The sequence below is a fragment of the Dermacentor variabilis genome, chromosome 3 (genome assembly GCF_050947875.1).
Source record: "Dermacentor variabilis isolate Ectoservices chromosome 3, ASM5094787v1, whole genome shotgun sequence".
Classification (NCBI taxonomy): domain Eukaryota; kingdom Metazoa; phylum Arthropoda; class Arachnida; order Ixodida; family Ixodidae; genus Dermacentor; species Dermacentor variabilis.
In genome coordinates, this window is record NC_134570.1 from 60,665,852 (window position 1) to 60,680,532 (window position 14,681).

The 14,681-nt window shown below is 48.0% G+C and overlaps 1 protein-coding gene across 3 annotated transcripts in view; it reads left to right on the plus strand.

Moving 5' to 3' along the window:
• Positions 1-14,681, plus strand: part of LOC142575727 (eukaryotic translation initiation factor 4 gamma 3-like) — a 136,279-nt gene that overhangs the window by 46,897 nt on the left and 74,701 nt on the right. For all 3 annotated transcript variants that reach the window (XM_075685315.1, XM_075685316.1, XM_075685314.1), the window contains 4 exons: positions 202-480; positions 2,197-2,220; positions 2,807-2,885; positions 14,097-14,326. In XM_075685315.1, the coding sequence (XP_075541430.1) occupies positions 202-480; positions 2,197-2,220; positions 2,807-2,885; positions 14,097-14,326 (612 nt within the window). The remainder of the gene's footprint in view (positions 1-201; positions 481-2,196; positions 2,221-2,806; positions 2,886-14,096; positions 14,327-14,681) is intronic.

A 14,681-nucleotide genomic window follows, 5' to 3' on the forward strand; every position in this document is an offset into this window, starting at 1 on the left:
TTACGACAACTTGTCTTCTGCCGTTTAGTAGGGGAAAGCACACGGCGGCAGCTGTGGACTTCCCTCTCCAGTCACATGAGTGAGGTTCGCCTTCCAAATGCTCTACAGCTGTCAACAAAAATGCAACGTGATAGAATTTTGATGTGATATGAATGTTTCGTTTGGAGCACGGAGTGAGAATGTGCTTTTCCTTGCCTGCAGGGTGGGCCTCAGCAAGTGGGTGGAGCGGGTGGGCGGGGACCTCCTGGCGGGGGCGGGCCCCCGTCCATGGGCCGGCCACCTCCCCTCACACAGGCCGCACAGCTAGGGCTGAGCCAACTCGGCACACCCCCTGGAGCACCTCCGCAGCCCTCCGTGGCCACGGCGGCTGCCTATCCAGGTGCAGCCCTAATGCCGAACTATGCGAACCAAGCGGCAGGATACCCGGCACCCCAGCACATGTCCCAGCCGCCCATCTTACTTGGCAGCTGCATGAACCTGGTCAGTTGGTGCATGGATGCCCGAGGGATGATAGGAACCAGTCTACTTGTGCATATTGCCAAGCAGTGTACAGTAGCACATTGTTGGGGCATTCCTTGTTTGTTACATTTTCTCAGTTTGTGCGCTCTAAACCTCCCTCGTTACATTTGGTTTCCATAGGGTTAGGTGTATTTGCCACAAACGGGCAGGCTGAGCGAAAAGGTTGTTTTGAGAAAAACAGGCAACTCGATCTATTCAGGAATATACTGAAGTATTTATATGTTACCAGTTGCAACAGCCTAGTATGCCCCTAGCACATGCCCCAGTATGTATGGCCCAGTGTAGAATGTTTATAGAAAAACAAGAAGAAAAAGTTGTGTTGTTTGCCGCTTACTGGTGCTCCGCATTTCGCGCATAGCGAGAGTGTTCACGAGGGATGGGGTGCACGTTTGGCCGAACTCCACGCCGACACGGCATCGCTGCAGATTGCACACGAGATGACTATCTCTACGGCTTGACTGCAGTCACGTTAACCTTTTCCCGCTGCCACACTGCAACTGTTTACACAAGACAGCAGAGTGTTTATAGGTGTGTTTATCAGCGTGAGTGAGAAAATTTGACTTTTGTTTGGTACCTGGCGTGGAAGCAAAGTCTTGGCAGTATTTCTCGAGTCTTTTTCACTTTCTCCAAATCATCGGGCAGCAGCAGTAGTGCTGGAATGCCGCATGAACATAGCCGCAGCCAGAACTGCTTTGATCTGCTAACCCTATTCCGCAGTCACGAGCGGGGAGGAGACTCTGGCGGCGCTCGGCACGGGGTAGCAAACTATTCAAAGCTCCTGTGCACTTTAGAAAGTTCAACACCCCTCATTTCTTCTTCTGTTCGCTGAATTTATGGCTTGTAGCAAATCAATTTGACATCATTCCGTGCCGAGCTTCGCACGCCTGAGCTGATCATGGCGAAAATCCGCCAATGGCATGGCATTATTAAGGTCACGGGCCTCAGTCGACGAATGAAATTGCGCATGGGGACTGCTTTTTTGCAGGCTTTTTCTTCATAGTCATTCAGTGCACAGAGTAGTGGTAGCGTGAAAACTAAACGAGTGGATCTTTCAAACAAGACCAAGATGGCCGCAATTGGAAACTTTGAATGGCAACTGCTCGTCACGGGAAAAGGCCTCTTTTTTTTTTTTTTGCACATTCGTCAGTAAAAACACAGCTCGCCGACGCGACATAACATGCCATTATGGTGAAAATATTGGTCCAGGATGCATGAAAATTTCTGAGATAATGCATCAGACGCTGTAGAATCGAAATAATTTTCAAAAAATGATTTTTTTCCTGATTTTTTTTATTTCTAAGACCCATGCTCCTGGATCAGCGAGTGGGTGTTGTAAACATTGCTCTTCTATCAGCTTCTATAGAAAATGAGGAGTTGCCAGGAAGGTTGTAGAGGAAGCCCGCCATTTGAATAGCACTTACTTGTAACGATGGAGTGCAATTTTCAGTTATTTTCTCTTCTTTCTCTCTTTTTTTTTTTTCTCCCTATGTTCATGTTACAGCTAAGTCGGAGTTAGCGCAGTATTTATCGTAGCTTCAGTGTCACTACTATCTCTGAGTGACATGTGTGCTTTCATTGTCAGTGTTTGCCAGCGTGCCTAACATACTAATATCGGCCTAGTGCTACTTGAGGCTTGTTTTATGGCTGAAGCAGTGTATTTGCTCTACTTGTCTCTAGATGACAGATCCTACGACATGGCTGGTAAGTATTTGCAAAAGGTGAAATGCACCTCTCCGCTTCCCTTTCTACTTACCCCTACATTGTCTTTTTTCTGTACGTAATAATTTTCCATTGCTTGTGGCTTGCTGTGGCCATAACACTGTGCCGCTGTATGGTTAAACCTCAGTGGACTGTATTCTATGAGTTCGTGTCAATGGGACTGCCATCATTTTACAACGGGGTAACCTATTTTGCTTGGCTGTGTTATTTCAACGAGTATTGATCAGGAGGAAGTGCCAGTAAATGAAAAGGATGATTACAAGCTCTGAAACCACGTATAGAACACCCATTGATTACTTTCATCAATGAGGAGTTTGAACTGGCTACGTCTCCAGTGCAACTAGGCATGTGAACATTGAAGTGCATTACGTGGGGCTGTTACTTCTTGCACGTTTTTTGCAACACCTGTACTGTTTCACGTAAACATGTGACTGCGGCAGACCTTGTGAATTGCCGATTGCAGTCATTTTGACAGTGCTGTAGGCCACCTCTGTAAGTTGGTGGCGTTGGTTGAGCCTTCTGGTCTTTGATGTGGGGCTTTTTTCCATGCCTGCCTTCTTCATTGCAGTCGTATCCTCCCCAGCGGCCTGGCCAGTTCAGCCCGGCCCCGCAGTTTGTCTACCCGCCCTACCTTCAGACCCAACAGTGTAAGCACGCTTGGGTAGCTCTAGTAACATGTTGGGCAGCTAGGGTGGGCATGCATTTTTATTTTCTCTTTTCTTTTTTTAATGGCATTCACTAGTTTCTAACTGCTTATTTGCGACATGGAAGGGTTGCAGATTCAGTTTCATCCTAAATCCCTCCCTTGGAGTCCCCTACAAAAATTACTAGAGTGAACACAGCCATTAGTGTTGTGGCAGTTCAGCTAGCATTTAGCTTGGATTTGCCTAAGTGCTCATTCATGCCGGTGGCTTGCACTGGCTCTGCTGCATTTCGATGGGGGCAAGATGCGAGAACACCTGTGTACTTAGATTTAGGCACACATTAAAGAACCTGAGGTGGTCCAAATTTCTGGAGTCCCCCACTGTGGCTTGCATCACAATGAGTTTTTTTTTTTCGCGTAAAACCCTATAATTTTTTTTCAGTCGTCATGCACCTTCATGCAAATAGTCGTTTTGGTCAAAAAGAGACTTTTTTTTTTTAATGAGTTGCTCAGTGTGCGACTCCTGCACCACTGCAATTCACGGCACCAATGAACCAATCATTGGTGCAGAGGCGGGACATCTGTATATGCTGGTGCTTCACATTCCTGTGGCTGTATGAGCAGACGTGAAGGGCAAAGGGCATCAATTGCAAGACATTTAGGGGGGCCACGGCCAGGTTGTGCTTGTCGGTGGGAACATCGGTGAACGTGAGTAGCTCCTTGTGTTGCAGGTCGCGGTCAGTCTTGTGACTTCTGTCAATCGCTAGTGGGATGTGCTCTGAAAGGGTCTGTCGAGGAAAGTGCCCTTGTGTTTATCTGTTTTTTTTTTATTTGAAAACCTTAAGTGGGGGGGGGGGTCGACTTACAATCGAAACCAAAACATGGCACCACCTAAAAAGCGAGACCAACGGGAGCTACAACTTAGTTACAATTTTATGTTTGTTCTATGGCCCTACCTGCAGCTTTTCGCTATCCCGCATGTTTGTTCGCTTTTCGGAAGGGTTTTTCAACATTTTTGAGAGTTCTACAGTGCACACATGAGTGCATGCAACACTTATAGGGGGGGGGGTGTCGATAGTTGATGGAAGCGCCGCTGTTCCTATTCGCGGTGGCACCCTCAGAATGGTGGCGCTGGCAGGGAGTATCGGTAGTTATTGGAAGAGTAGACAGTTGTTTCTTCATTCTATGGAGTAGACACTGCTTGCGGGTTTTTCTTTCCCTGTTGCGCTTAGCTTTCGGTTTGACGAAAGGCATTGGTTTGACGTGTTCCACTTGACTGCTGGCTACGTGCTACTTCTACGCTTCCTCAGTCGTCATGAGTGCTCCAGGCCCCCTAATCATTCGGCACTTGTTCACAGCAGTATTCAAGAGGGCTGCCATCCTTTACGCCGAAGAAACGAATCACTGCGCAGCGGGCCGCAAGTCCGATGTTTCTGAACGGGTGGTTGGAGAGTGGCGACTGCGGTGAGGTGAAATTTTCACCTGTGATGGCTAGTAAAAAATTTCCCACGTGGCCAAGTCTGGACGCTTTCCGGAGCTGTAGGCTAAGCTTCCGGCGTACGTCGCTGAAATGAGTGATCGTTTCCTGCCAGGGAAGTGCGAGACGGTCATGAAACAAGCCCAGACTTTCGCCTTTTAAGGACCTGCTCCACCGTGAGTATGAGTGGCTGGCGGCAGAAGACCACGAAATTACGCCAACCGGACCTGTCAAAAGAGCCTCCCTGATGGCTGCATGGGGTTAGGTGCATTCGGCGTGGGCTGCTGTTCCACACAATGTTGTGGTTCGGTCATTTGCCAAATGTGAAATTTCGCTGGACGACGACGCGCTGTGGGACCATAGCAGCGATGACGATGGCAGCACAAGTATAGACGAGTAGTACAGTGACCATGTCAGCTACTAATAAATTTTCGTTAACGAATGCGCCGTCGGGTATGCTTTTTTTTTTCCTGTCACGCGATATGGGAGGGGGGGGGGGGTTGACTTGCATTCGAGTCGACTTACAATCGTGTAAATATCGTGCTCCAGCCTGCTAAAGACTACTACTACTAGCAGCATGCTTTGCGGTAGTGCTGGTGAGGTGTAACTCGTCATAAAGTCGTTCTGTTTGATGAATTTTGTTGGTCCTGTTAAGGTCGAACTAGCATGTCTGTAGTATCATCACACGAAGGACAACATAGGGGAAATTACTTGTGCTTACTAATTGAATCACAGAAATGGCAAATTAATGGAAATGAATTGGACTAAAAAACTAGTCGCAAACAGGGAACGATTCCACATCTTCGCATCACACGTGCAACGCTCTCGCATGCACGAGTAGTGAGAGTATCGCATGCGTGATGTGAAGACGTCGGATCGTTCCCTGTTTGTGACAACTTGTTCATCCACTTCATTTCCATTAATTTGTAATTTACGCTTGGAAGAAGGTGAAGGCCGAGCTCGGCAGTGATTTTGGAGGGACAGCAGCAGCTGTTGCCTTTACCAGTGGCGTGTGGACATCACGCACCAACGAAAGCTATGTGAGCTTCACTTGCCACCTTTTGACACATATTTTTCAAATGAAGCGATTCACGCTCAACACCCGTCACATGGCTGCCAGTCAGTGCCAGAAACAAAGCACAATTACTTGATGAGATGTGCGCTGAGCGGGTGATACCGGATGACTGCGAAAAGTGCATCATGACAGATCGTGGGCATAACATCTGTGCCGAGATCAGGAGGCTCTCGTGGACTGAGCGTTCGTGCTTTGCTCATACCTTGCAGCTTGCTATCAGTGATGCAGTATCCTGTATTCCATCTATTGATCGTTTCTGCAAGAAGGCTAGGCACATCGTTGGTCACTATAAGCACAGTTCGTCGGCACAACGGTGGCTAAAGAAGTACCAAGAAAGAACTGGCAAGGATTCCCTTTGTCTGGTGCAAGATGTGGAAATGAGCTGAAACAGCCAGTACTTGATGCTGTCCCGCCTCTTGGACTTGAAAGAAGCAGTCACTGTTGAGCTAGCCACATTGAACAACAGCATTGATGGCGGTTACGTCTCAACACCACAAAGGCTTTAATTGGACAATTGCCACGTGTCAAAACCACCACCCCTCCTATCCAGACGTCAACGCAGCATGGACACCGACCATTGAAGGGTCCTATGAAGGGCACTCATCCCACTATACCTGCAAACCTGAGCAAAGGATAAGGAGGGAACCACTACAATGAATTAAAAGGCATAGTTAATTAAAAGTTTAACACAAGTCGAATCACCACCCATCCATCAGCACCTGTCCAGAGGTCAACGCCGCATGGACATCAACTCTTGACGATTCCCGTCACTCTGCCCTTTACCTGTCAGCCTGAGCAGAGAATGAAAAGGAGGGAACCATGACAACTAACTGGGAAGTGCAGTTAATTGGATGTTTGTGACGAGTCAAATCACCACTCATCCCTCAGCGCTTATCCAGACGTCATTTGACGTCATTGCTGTGTGGACACAGACTGTTGCAGGCTTCCACGAAAGGCCCTTACCCTGCCCTTTACCTGGCAGCCTGAGCGAAGAAAAGAAGGGGATATGACGACTATGAACGGGGTGGCGCTGGTTGCTTTCTTGCCACAGATGCCAAACCAGTCTTCGGAGGCGGAGTTACTGCAGGTTATTGCGAGCATAGGCGTGGTATCGCAACAGTCGACGACAGATTTGCTACTGGACAATCGTCACGTTCCCTAGTTGACTCGCCTAGGGAGGATGACAGTATTAAAAGCAGGGACGTTTCGCGAGTGAGGACAGATGGTCCTGATGTGAACTTGAACGTTTCACTAAGCTAAATAAACCCCTTTTCCTTCATTTTCTACAACCTGACTTAGTAGTCGATGGGCTCGGCGGATTCCATGTCCTGAATGCCACCCTAGCCGCAACATGGCCTAAGCTCACGAAAATGGAAGGAAGCTTCTGAATACATCAAAGTACTGAAGCCATTCTGTGATGCTTCTGTGATTGCTAGTGCAGATAGATACAGTCTACTGTTGTTACAACGGGCCCTGATAATGTGACGAAAATGTCCGTTTTACTAAGTCCATTATATTCGAAACGCCTCACTTCTGAAACTTCGTTTGCGATGTCTAACAACGTCATCGCAAAGCGAGTGACGAATGTCAAAAAAAAAAGTCAGTTTCACCTGAGGCGAAGCATAGATTGGGATAGCAAATTAGTAGAGCTATGCGAAGTAAGGATAGTAGTTTTATCGGCCGTGTGAAGCTGTAAACATTTCCTTACTAAATTAATAAGCACAGTGTCGTATGTACAGGTAAACATAACACATCGCACTTATTGAGCGTGGACACCCGCTGTCAGTGTTAGTGGGAGCAAGCGCCATAGCAGCTGCGAACGAAGTTACCTTCGTGCGGTCTCTTGCTTCAATGTGAACTAAACGTCGAAAGCATAGCGCATATTAAGCTACCGGCACTGGGCGCACTTTGTCCACATCGCAGATCGCTCTTAAGATACGCGCCTGTGTAGGCGCGCACTTTTGTCCACATCGTAGATCACTTTCAGGATATGGCGCCTGTGCAGCCGCGCTGTAAGTGACGTAAGTAGCAGCTGCTGGTGTAGACCCTCCGCGCCTCGTGCGCTGCGAAAGACTGCGCGCTCTTGTACCTTCTTCCTCCCTCCCTCGCACGCGCAATATTGAGCTGCAGTCGTCGGCTGACCCTCGCAAGTCAGTTGCCGGCCCATGTCGACACGGCAAAAGTCCGTTTTATATGCCCGATTTTGAGAAAAATATTTGGTAATTTTGTTCCCTGTAGCCAATGGTCTGTTTAGTGCGGCCCATTAAAAGTGGACTTCATTGCATTAATACAATAGGTAGAGCAAACTAAGGTTGAAATATGATCCGTTACTGTATTTACTTGCATAATGATCGCACCGCTGAATGTTTCGTCAAAATTCAATTTTTTTCATTCGCGTGTAATGATCGCGCCCCGAACTTGCCGCAGCGATATGTCGTGTGCCAAGCCTAGCTAATGATAATTGCACTTACCGTCTGTCAAATTCTGTCGAATGTTACGCGAACGACTCAAGACATACCAAACTGTCTGGAAGCACCAAACATTCTCAAGCAGATGCCCCATTTCATTTCTTTCATCACTTTCTGCACTTCCATGAAAAAGAGAGCTACAGTAAAACCTCGTTAAACCGTACCCGCTTAAACAGTAGTTTCGTTTTAAAAGTAGTAAAGTCAAATCCCCGACTCAGCGGCCATTGAACATAATGTGTTTCGTATCCGCATAAACCGTACCAGCTTACTGCGTACGCATCGGTTAAAACGTAGCGTTTGAACTTTTCGTCGCACAAACACGGCGCTGCGCCGTCTCCATCGGGCGGCCCGGCAGAACAACACGCCTCAGAGATCGGAACAACAGCCTCCAAGCGCCCTGTGCGTTTGCGCGTGAAGCCACATCAACATCAACATCATTTCGACGCGGTGCCAGAGAGCGTTATGGCGTCGCGCAAGCGAGGACTCGCGCCGTTCCGAAGCTTGGATAAAAAAGACGTCGGGTGCTCAGCATAGAAGAAAAATTCGACATCGTCCGTAGTATCGAACGTGACACAAAGACGTCGGCGCTGACACGCAACAGGGATCTGCTGTTGACTACAGTGTGTGGCGTTTGGAATGCGAAGAAGTTGCTCGGCAGCGCTGCTGCGACCGCGAAGATATGTCGGCTACGAGGTTCGACTTTTCGCCATCGTTGCCTCTGTTGTTGCTAAAGTGTCGACTAGCGACAGTGACGAGGACGACACGGAAAGCGATAGCACGGGCGATTCAGGCCCGACAGTAGCATAAGCTGCACGTTGCGTCAGCCTCATGAATGCAATCGTCGCGACAATAGGGACGCGATAACGTAACTCTATTCCAAATGAAAATTATTCCAAACTCCGGCACCCGTAATGAAAAAGGCGCCCCCGGGACTTCTGCAGCACTACTGCGCAAGTGCACGGTGAATACGTAACGCCAACGAGGAATCTGCCATGCGAGTGTTTGCCGAGAAGAGGGGGCTGGCTGAAAAGCTGGCACGCAGCTTCAGTAAGTTTGAGGCCGCTGTCGTCGGCGTGCTAGGCCGCCGCGGCATCAAACGAAAATAACGCTTTTGTCGCGCGAAGTGAATAAATACTGCATGTTTTTTCCCCTTTCATCGCACCCTCTCTCAGTTCCGTTTTCGACAGGTAAGTGGGCGATCTCATGCTATTCGGTTAAACAGTACTACCGTTTAGTACGTACCTTTCCCGAGCTCCGGCCGACTACGGTTTAACGAGGTTTCACTGTATAACCAAACTTGCCTTGGCTTTATTATTTGTAGGCATTATAATGGTTGTAGTCAACAACAAAAAAGGCGCCTTTCGATTCTTTTCGTCTGCACTCGTGGGCACGTAACAAATCGCAAACTGCAACGATAGTAGCCACGTTTACACTGATATATTAGAAGTGTACCCTATCCATACGTCGAGGCTTGTAACACGGCTAAGATATTCGCCCACCCTTAGCGGAAACATGCCGTATTAGGATAGTAGAGAAGACAAATGCCACGATTTTCGCAGCATGCCCGCCATGTGTTTCTGTCACTGGCAGCTAAGCGCGCTCATCTCTTTTTCTGTCCCCTGAAAGCAGATATGGCTGCGTTATTGCTGTAAACTTGCCCATATTAACGATATTATTCATTACTGACATGGAAGAAACTGTTTCAGTGCACGTAATGTACTCTCAAAAAGAAAAAAGATAATGTTTGGCTTGCTCCACTGGCAGCAATTTTTGTTTTAGTCTCCGCAGTGTTACGGGCAGCCGCCTGTTTGTTGACCTGTCATCATCCCGCAGCAAATGTGGGATGAAAAAAAAAAATTGTTTCTTTTTGTGGAACATCTAACCAGTGTTATCATCGCACCCCTGAATTTGTGTCAATTTTTTTACAAAAGAAGTGCGATCAATATGCGAGTAAGTACGGTATATCCGGAAGTCTCTTGTATGCAGGTCTGTTGTAATGGGTACGGTATATCTGGAAGTCTCTTGTATGCAGGTCCGTTGTAATGGGTGTAGACTGTATCCATCACTTTCTGCTCAAGGACCAATTATTTTTGGAATGCTTTACTGTGTGAGCAACTTCAGTGGCATAACGGAATTCCCTAGAGAACTAGCTAGTTCCATTATAGCAAGATCCCCTTTGTATGCAGAGGACAAGGATGCACGCTTGGCCATGTCTTTAGGCCCACGTTTCCGGTCCGCAATATTCAAAACCAACAAATGGAAGATGATGTGCTTAAAAGATCTGGTGCTTCAAGATCTGGCCTTTACCGTATTTACACGATTGTAAGTCGACTCGAATGTAAGTCGACCCCCCCCATATCGCTTGCCCGAAAAAAAAAAAGCCCGAGGGCGCATTCGATAACGAAAATTTATTAGTAGCTGACATGGTCACTGGACTACTCGTCTTCACTAGTGCTGCCATCGTCATCGTTGCTGCGGTCCCACAGCGCGTCGTGGTCTAGCGAAATTTCAGATTTGGCAAACGACCGCACCAGGACATCTTGCAGAACAGCAGCCCACGCCAAATGCACCCAACCACACGCAGCCGTCAGGGAGGCTCTTTTGACAGGTCCGGTTGGCGTAATTTCGCAGTCTTCTGCCGCCAGCCACTCGTACTCACGGCGGAGCAGAACCTTAAAATTAAGCCGAAGGTCCGGGCTTGTTTCATGACTACGTCACGCTTCACTGGCAGGGACCGATCACGCATTTCAGCGACGCTGCCGCAAGCTTAGCCTACAGCTCCGGAAAGCGTCCAGACTTCGGCACGTGGGAAACTTCTCACTTGCCGCCACAGGGTGAAAATTTCGCTTCGCTGCAGTCGCCACTCTCGCACCACCCGTTTAGAACCATCGAAATTGCGGCCCGCTGCGCACTGATTTGTTTCTTCGGCGTAAAGGATGGCAGCCCTCTTGAACGCTGCTGTGAACGAGTGCCGAAAGATTAGTGGGCCTGCAGCACTCATGACGACTGGGGAAGCATAGAAGTAGCACGTAGCCGGCAGTCAAGTGGAGCGCGTCAAAAAGTTGGTCAAACCAATGCCAATGCCTTTAAACAGAGAAAGAGAATCCCGCGAACGGTGTCTGCTCTTCCATGAACTACCGATACTCCCCGCAAGCGCCGCCGTTATAAGGGTGCCGCCGCAAATGGGAACAGCGGCGCTTCCATCAACTATCGACACCCCTATGAGTGTTGCATGCACTGTAAGACTCAAAAATGTTGAAAAACCCTTCCGAAAAGCGAAAAAACACGCGGGATAGCGAAAAGATACAGGTAGGACCATAGAGCAAACATAAAATTGTAACTATGTTGTAGCTCTCGTTGGTATCGCTTTTTTTTTTTGGCGGGGCCATGTTTTGGTTTCGATTGTAAGTCGACCCCCCAACTTCAGACTTTCAAATTTTAAAAAAGGGGTCGACTTACAATCGTGTAAATACGGTACGTCCTACTGGGGATACGACTAACCCAGAAGCTAGACAGCAAGAGATGAAACAGTCTGTGTTGCCCTCCTGTAATGTCTGGGTTGCTTTTAAGTAGCCAGGCGGGAAATAGAAAACTTTCTTGATCAGAATGGGAACTTGCTTTATCTTCGAGCAGGCATCACTAAGAGAAGACAGTGATCCATTTAGCTGGTGTCAGACTGTGGGCTCTTTCAGGTGACTTAATCTAGCCAAGCTTTGCCTTAAGGGAGGACGCGGGGATCAGATTGCGAAAATCGCAAAAAAGATCGATTTTTGGCGACGACGCGTTTCGGTATCTGCAATGCCTAATCTACATTGTATCGAAATGGTTTGACTGAAAACGCACTAAAAGTGCCCGAAAAAAATTACTTTATCAGTGCGTAGGGCGAGAAAACAGCTTTAAATCTCTTAAAATCACCGCAGTTCGCGGAGCCCTAACTCTTCTTTCCCGCCACTGAATGCCGCCATCTTGGTATCGTTCGAAAGCTCTTAAGTTTCACCATCCCGTTTCTGAATTCTTCGGTCGTCGCCATCTTGTAACACACAAACACAAAAGAAGCGAGAGTCTGCTAGAGGCGGTCACATGGGCCCTGCGATGAAAGCGGGCCTCCGATTGGTTGCCGTACTGAAAGGCGTCTCGCCATTGGTTGCTGCTGCAGCAGTGGGCAAGCTGGCAACCACAGCGGACCGCAGTTGTCTGCTTTGAAAACCACGCCGGTGTCTTTCTTCGTTTGACACTCGCAGAATTCGGATTTATGAAAGCTCCCAGGTCAGTGATGGATCGTCGCTCGTTCGAAAAGAACTTTTAAATGAAGCATGCCTTCGGATAACGGAAGCGCAAGCCTCCTACGGCGAGAAAAAGATGGCGGCCAGTGGCGGAGGACCCGACTGAACACGCGGATAACGTGCCACGTTATCTTGCACCGTGCGATACCAGCAGCGAAGCCGACAATCGCCCTGTGACATCGACACTGATAACCAAGGCACCGGAAGACGCGCCAACGGAGGCTCTCGCACCTGTGCATATGGCCACGCGAGTCAGCAACAGAGATCGCGTTGTTGGAGGCGACGCGGGTCGAAGGTCTCCATCGCCGGCAGAGACGGTGTGCGTTTCCGATGCATCATGCGACAGGGACACGCAGCCTGCGATTGAGCTCCAACCGTCGACGAGCTACATACTGTATGGTGACTCAAGGCTCACCAGACGAATCGTCGCCCGATCCAGACGCGCCTCGAGCCGCGTTTTGTGTCAGCGGTGACTGCAGAAGCGCGCAGGCATGCAGCGTTCGAGACTCCCTTCGCGCAGTGTCCGCGACTGAGTGGAAGCAGCAATGCCAAGAACAAATTTCGGCCCCTTGTGACTTGAGTTCATTATTATGCCTGTTTCCGCGATGAAATCGTTGATCGCTAAAACTCTGTGCCCAAGATGCCAACAGCGTTCTGTGGGTGTACACTGTGATACCAGGCTTGGTCTGGCAGTGAAAATGGTCATGCACTACTCCAAACAGCGCAAGAAAAAGGATAAAGAACGCCTGAAGAAGGCATCCAAAGCCCACCAAACAAAGAGGCAAAGGTGTAAGAAGATGCCCGACAGCAATGATTCAAAATATTACAGCCCTGGTGCTTTTTAATAAATTTGCAGTGCTTTTAAAACTTTGCAGCCAGTTTTCTCAATTGAATTTTTTTTTGTCAATCACCTCGCTCGTGGAAAGCGAGCACAACAATGGCTGGACTGATTTTGGTCCAGTTTGTTTTGCTGTGATGCACAAGCTGTGCTGTACTTAGACCGTCTTGAAATGTTTCTTTATCTTTCCATTAATTATTTCACAATTACTACATGGCTCCCTGCAGTGAAGCATAGTCATGTGCATGTTATGTAGAGCAAAAAATTATTATTGCACTAAAATAAATCTAACACTGTCTTGATGTAGATTAGACATTTGGGCAAACATGCAAAGTATTCCCAGCTACCTATCATGTTTCGTTACTGTGCCAGGCTTTCCACAAGCAAGGAACTTATAAACCCTTATAAAACAAAAACTAATTAAGATATCCTAATGAAATTTTAGATTTGTCTCTTTATTGCATTTTGCAGTGTGTGTGCCAAATTTCAGCCCTTTCTGTCAAGGAACAAAAAAGTTAATTCTGATCCCCTCCTGCCCCCTTTATTAAATACCTGGGAATACCAGCCACTTCTGCTCCCAGTGAAGGAGCGTTTTCTGGGGCAGGGGAAGTTGTCTGCTTAAAGGGAGCGCCAGCTACCTCACCACGTAGAACAACTCGTCTTCCTGCATGACAAGTTTAATGTTTGTTGCCACATGTTTTTAAAATGAAAAATATTTTGTGCAATATAGTTGCGATTTGAAAAGCGTCTCGCTACTGTCATAACAGTAACTGTATTGCAGACATTTATATTTTTGTGCAGTTGCACATTTTGTTCTAATACATTGCTTTCAACATGAATATACAGTGGAATAAAAGTTTATTAGTGAAAGAAGATTCTGCCTTTGATTATTCGTTTTCAATTCGATATTCGAAGCTAGATATTCGCATTCAATTTGTATCTGAAAGATTTGATATTCGCACGCCCCTACTTAACTGTCATTATTTTCATCAGTGTTTTTGACTCGCTATCTCGGTGTGCACACAGCATCTGAAAGGGTCAATAAAAGAAGCTGTGCCTCTTCTGTATGCGCAGCTCAGCAGATGTTCTACAACACTGCGCAAGGGATGATGTCCGTGTCCCTACCGGGTGCTGGTGCGCCGTCCCAGGTGCAGGCGCCTCGGGGCCAGCATGTGTACCAGCAGGGTGCTCCGCAGCTTCAGCCGCGGCAGAGGCGCGTCCTTGAGATCAAGGACCCTATGACAGGCAGGAATATTCTCGATGACATCGACTCTACACCTGCCGAGACGACCCCGACAGCTTCGGTGAGCAGCCACTGTTGCTTTTCTCAACTGGGCTGTGTGCTGTACTGCCCAATAGTCGTCAGTGTTCTAGAAAGTAAATCCCAACAAATCGGAGCAGGTCAGTGCATTGTTATCTCTTTGATAGTACCGTATTTACACGATTGTAAGTTGACTCGAATGTAGGTGGACCCCCCCCCCCCCCCCCCCCCAAAATCACATGCCTCGAAAAAGAAAAAAAAAAGTGTGATCGTATTTCACACGAAAAATTTATTGCCGCGGTTGATGACTACTCATCGTCACTGGAGTCGTCCTCACTGGTGCTGCTGCCGTCATAGCTGCTGCGGTCGGTCCCACAGCACGTTGTCATCAAGTGCGA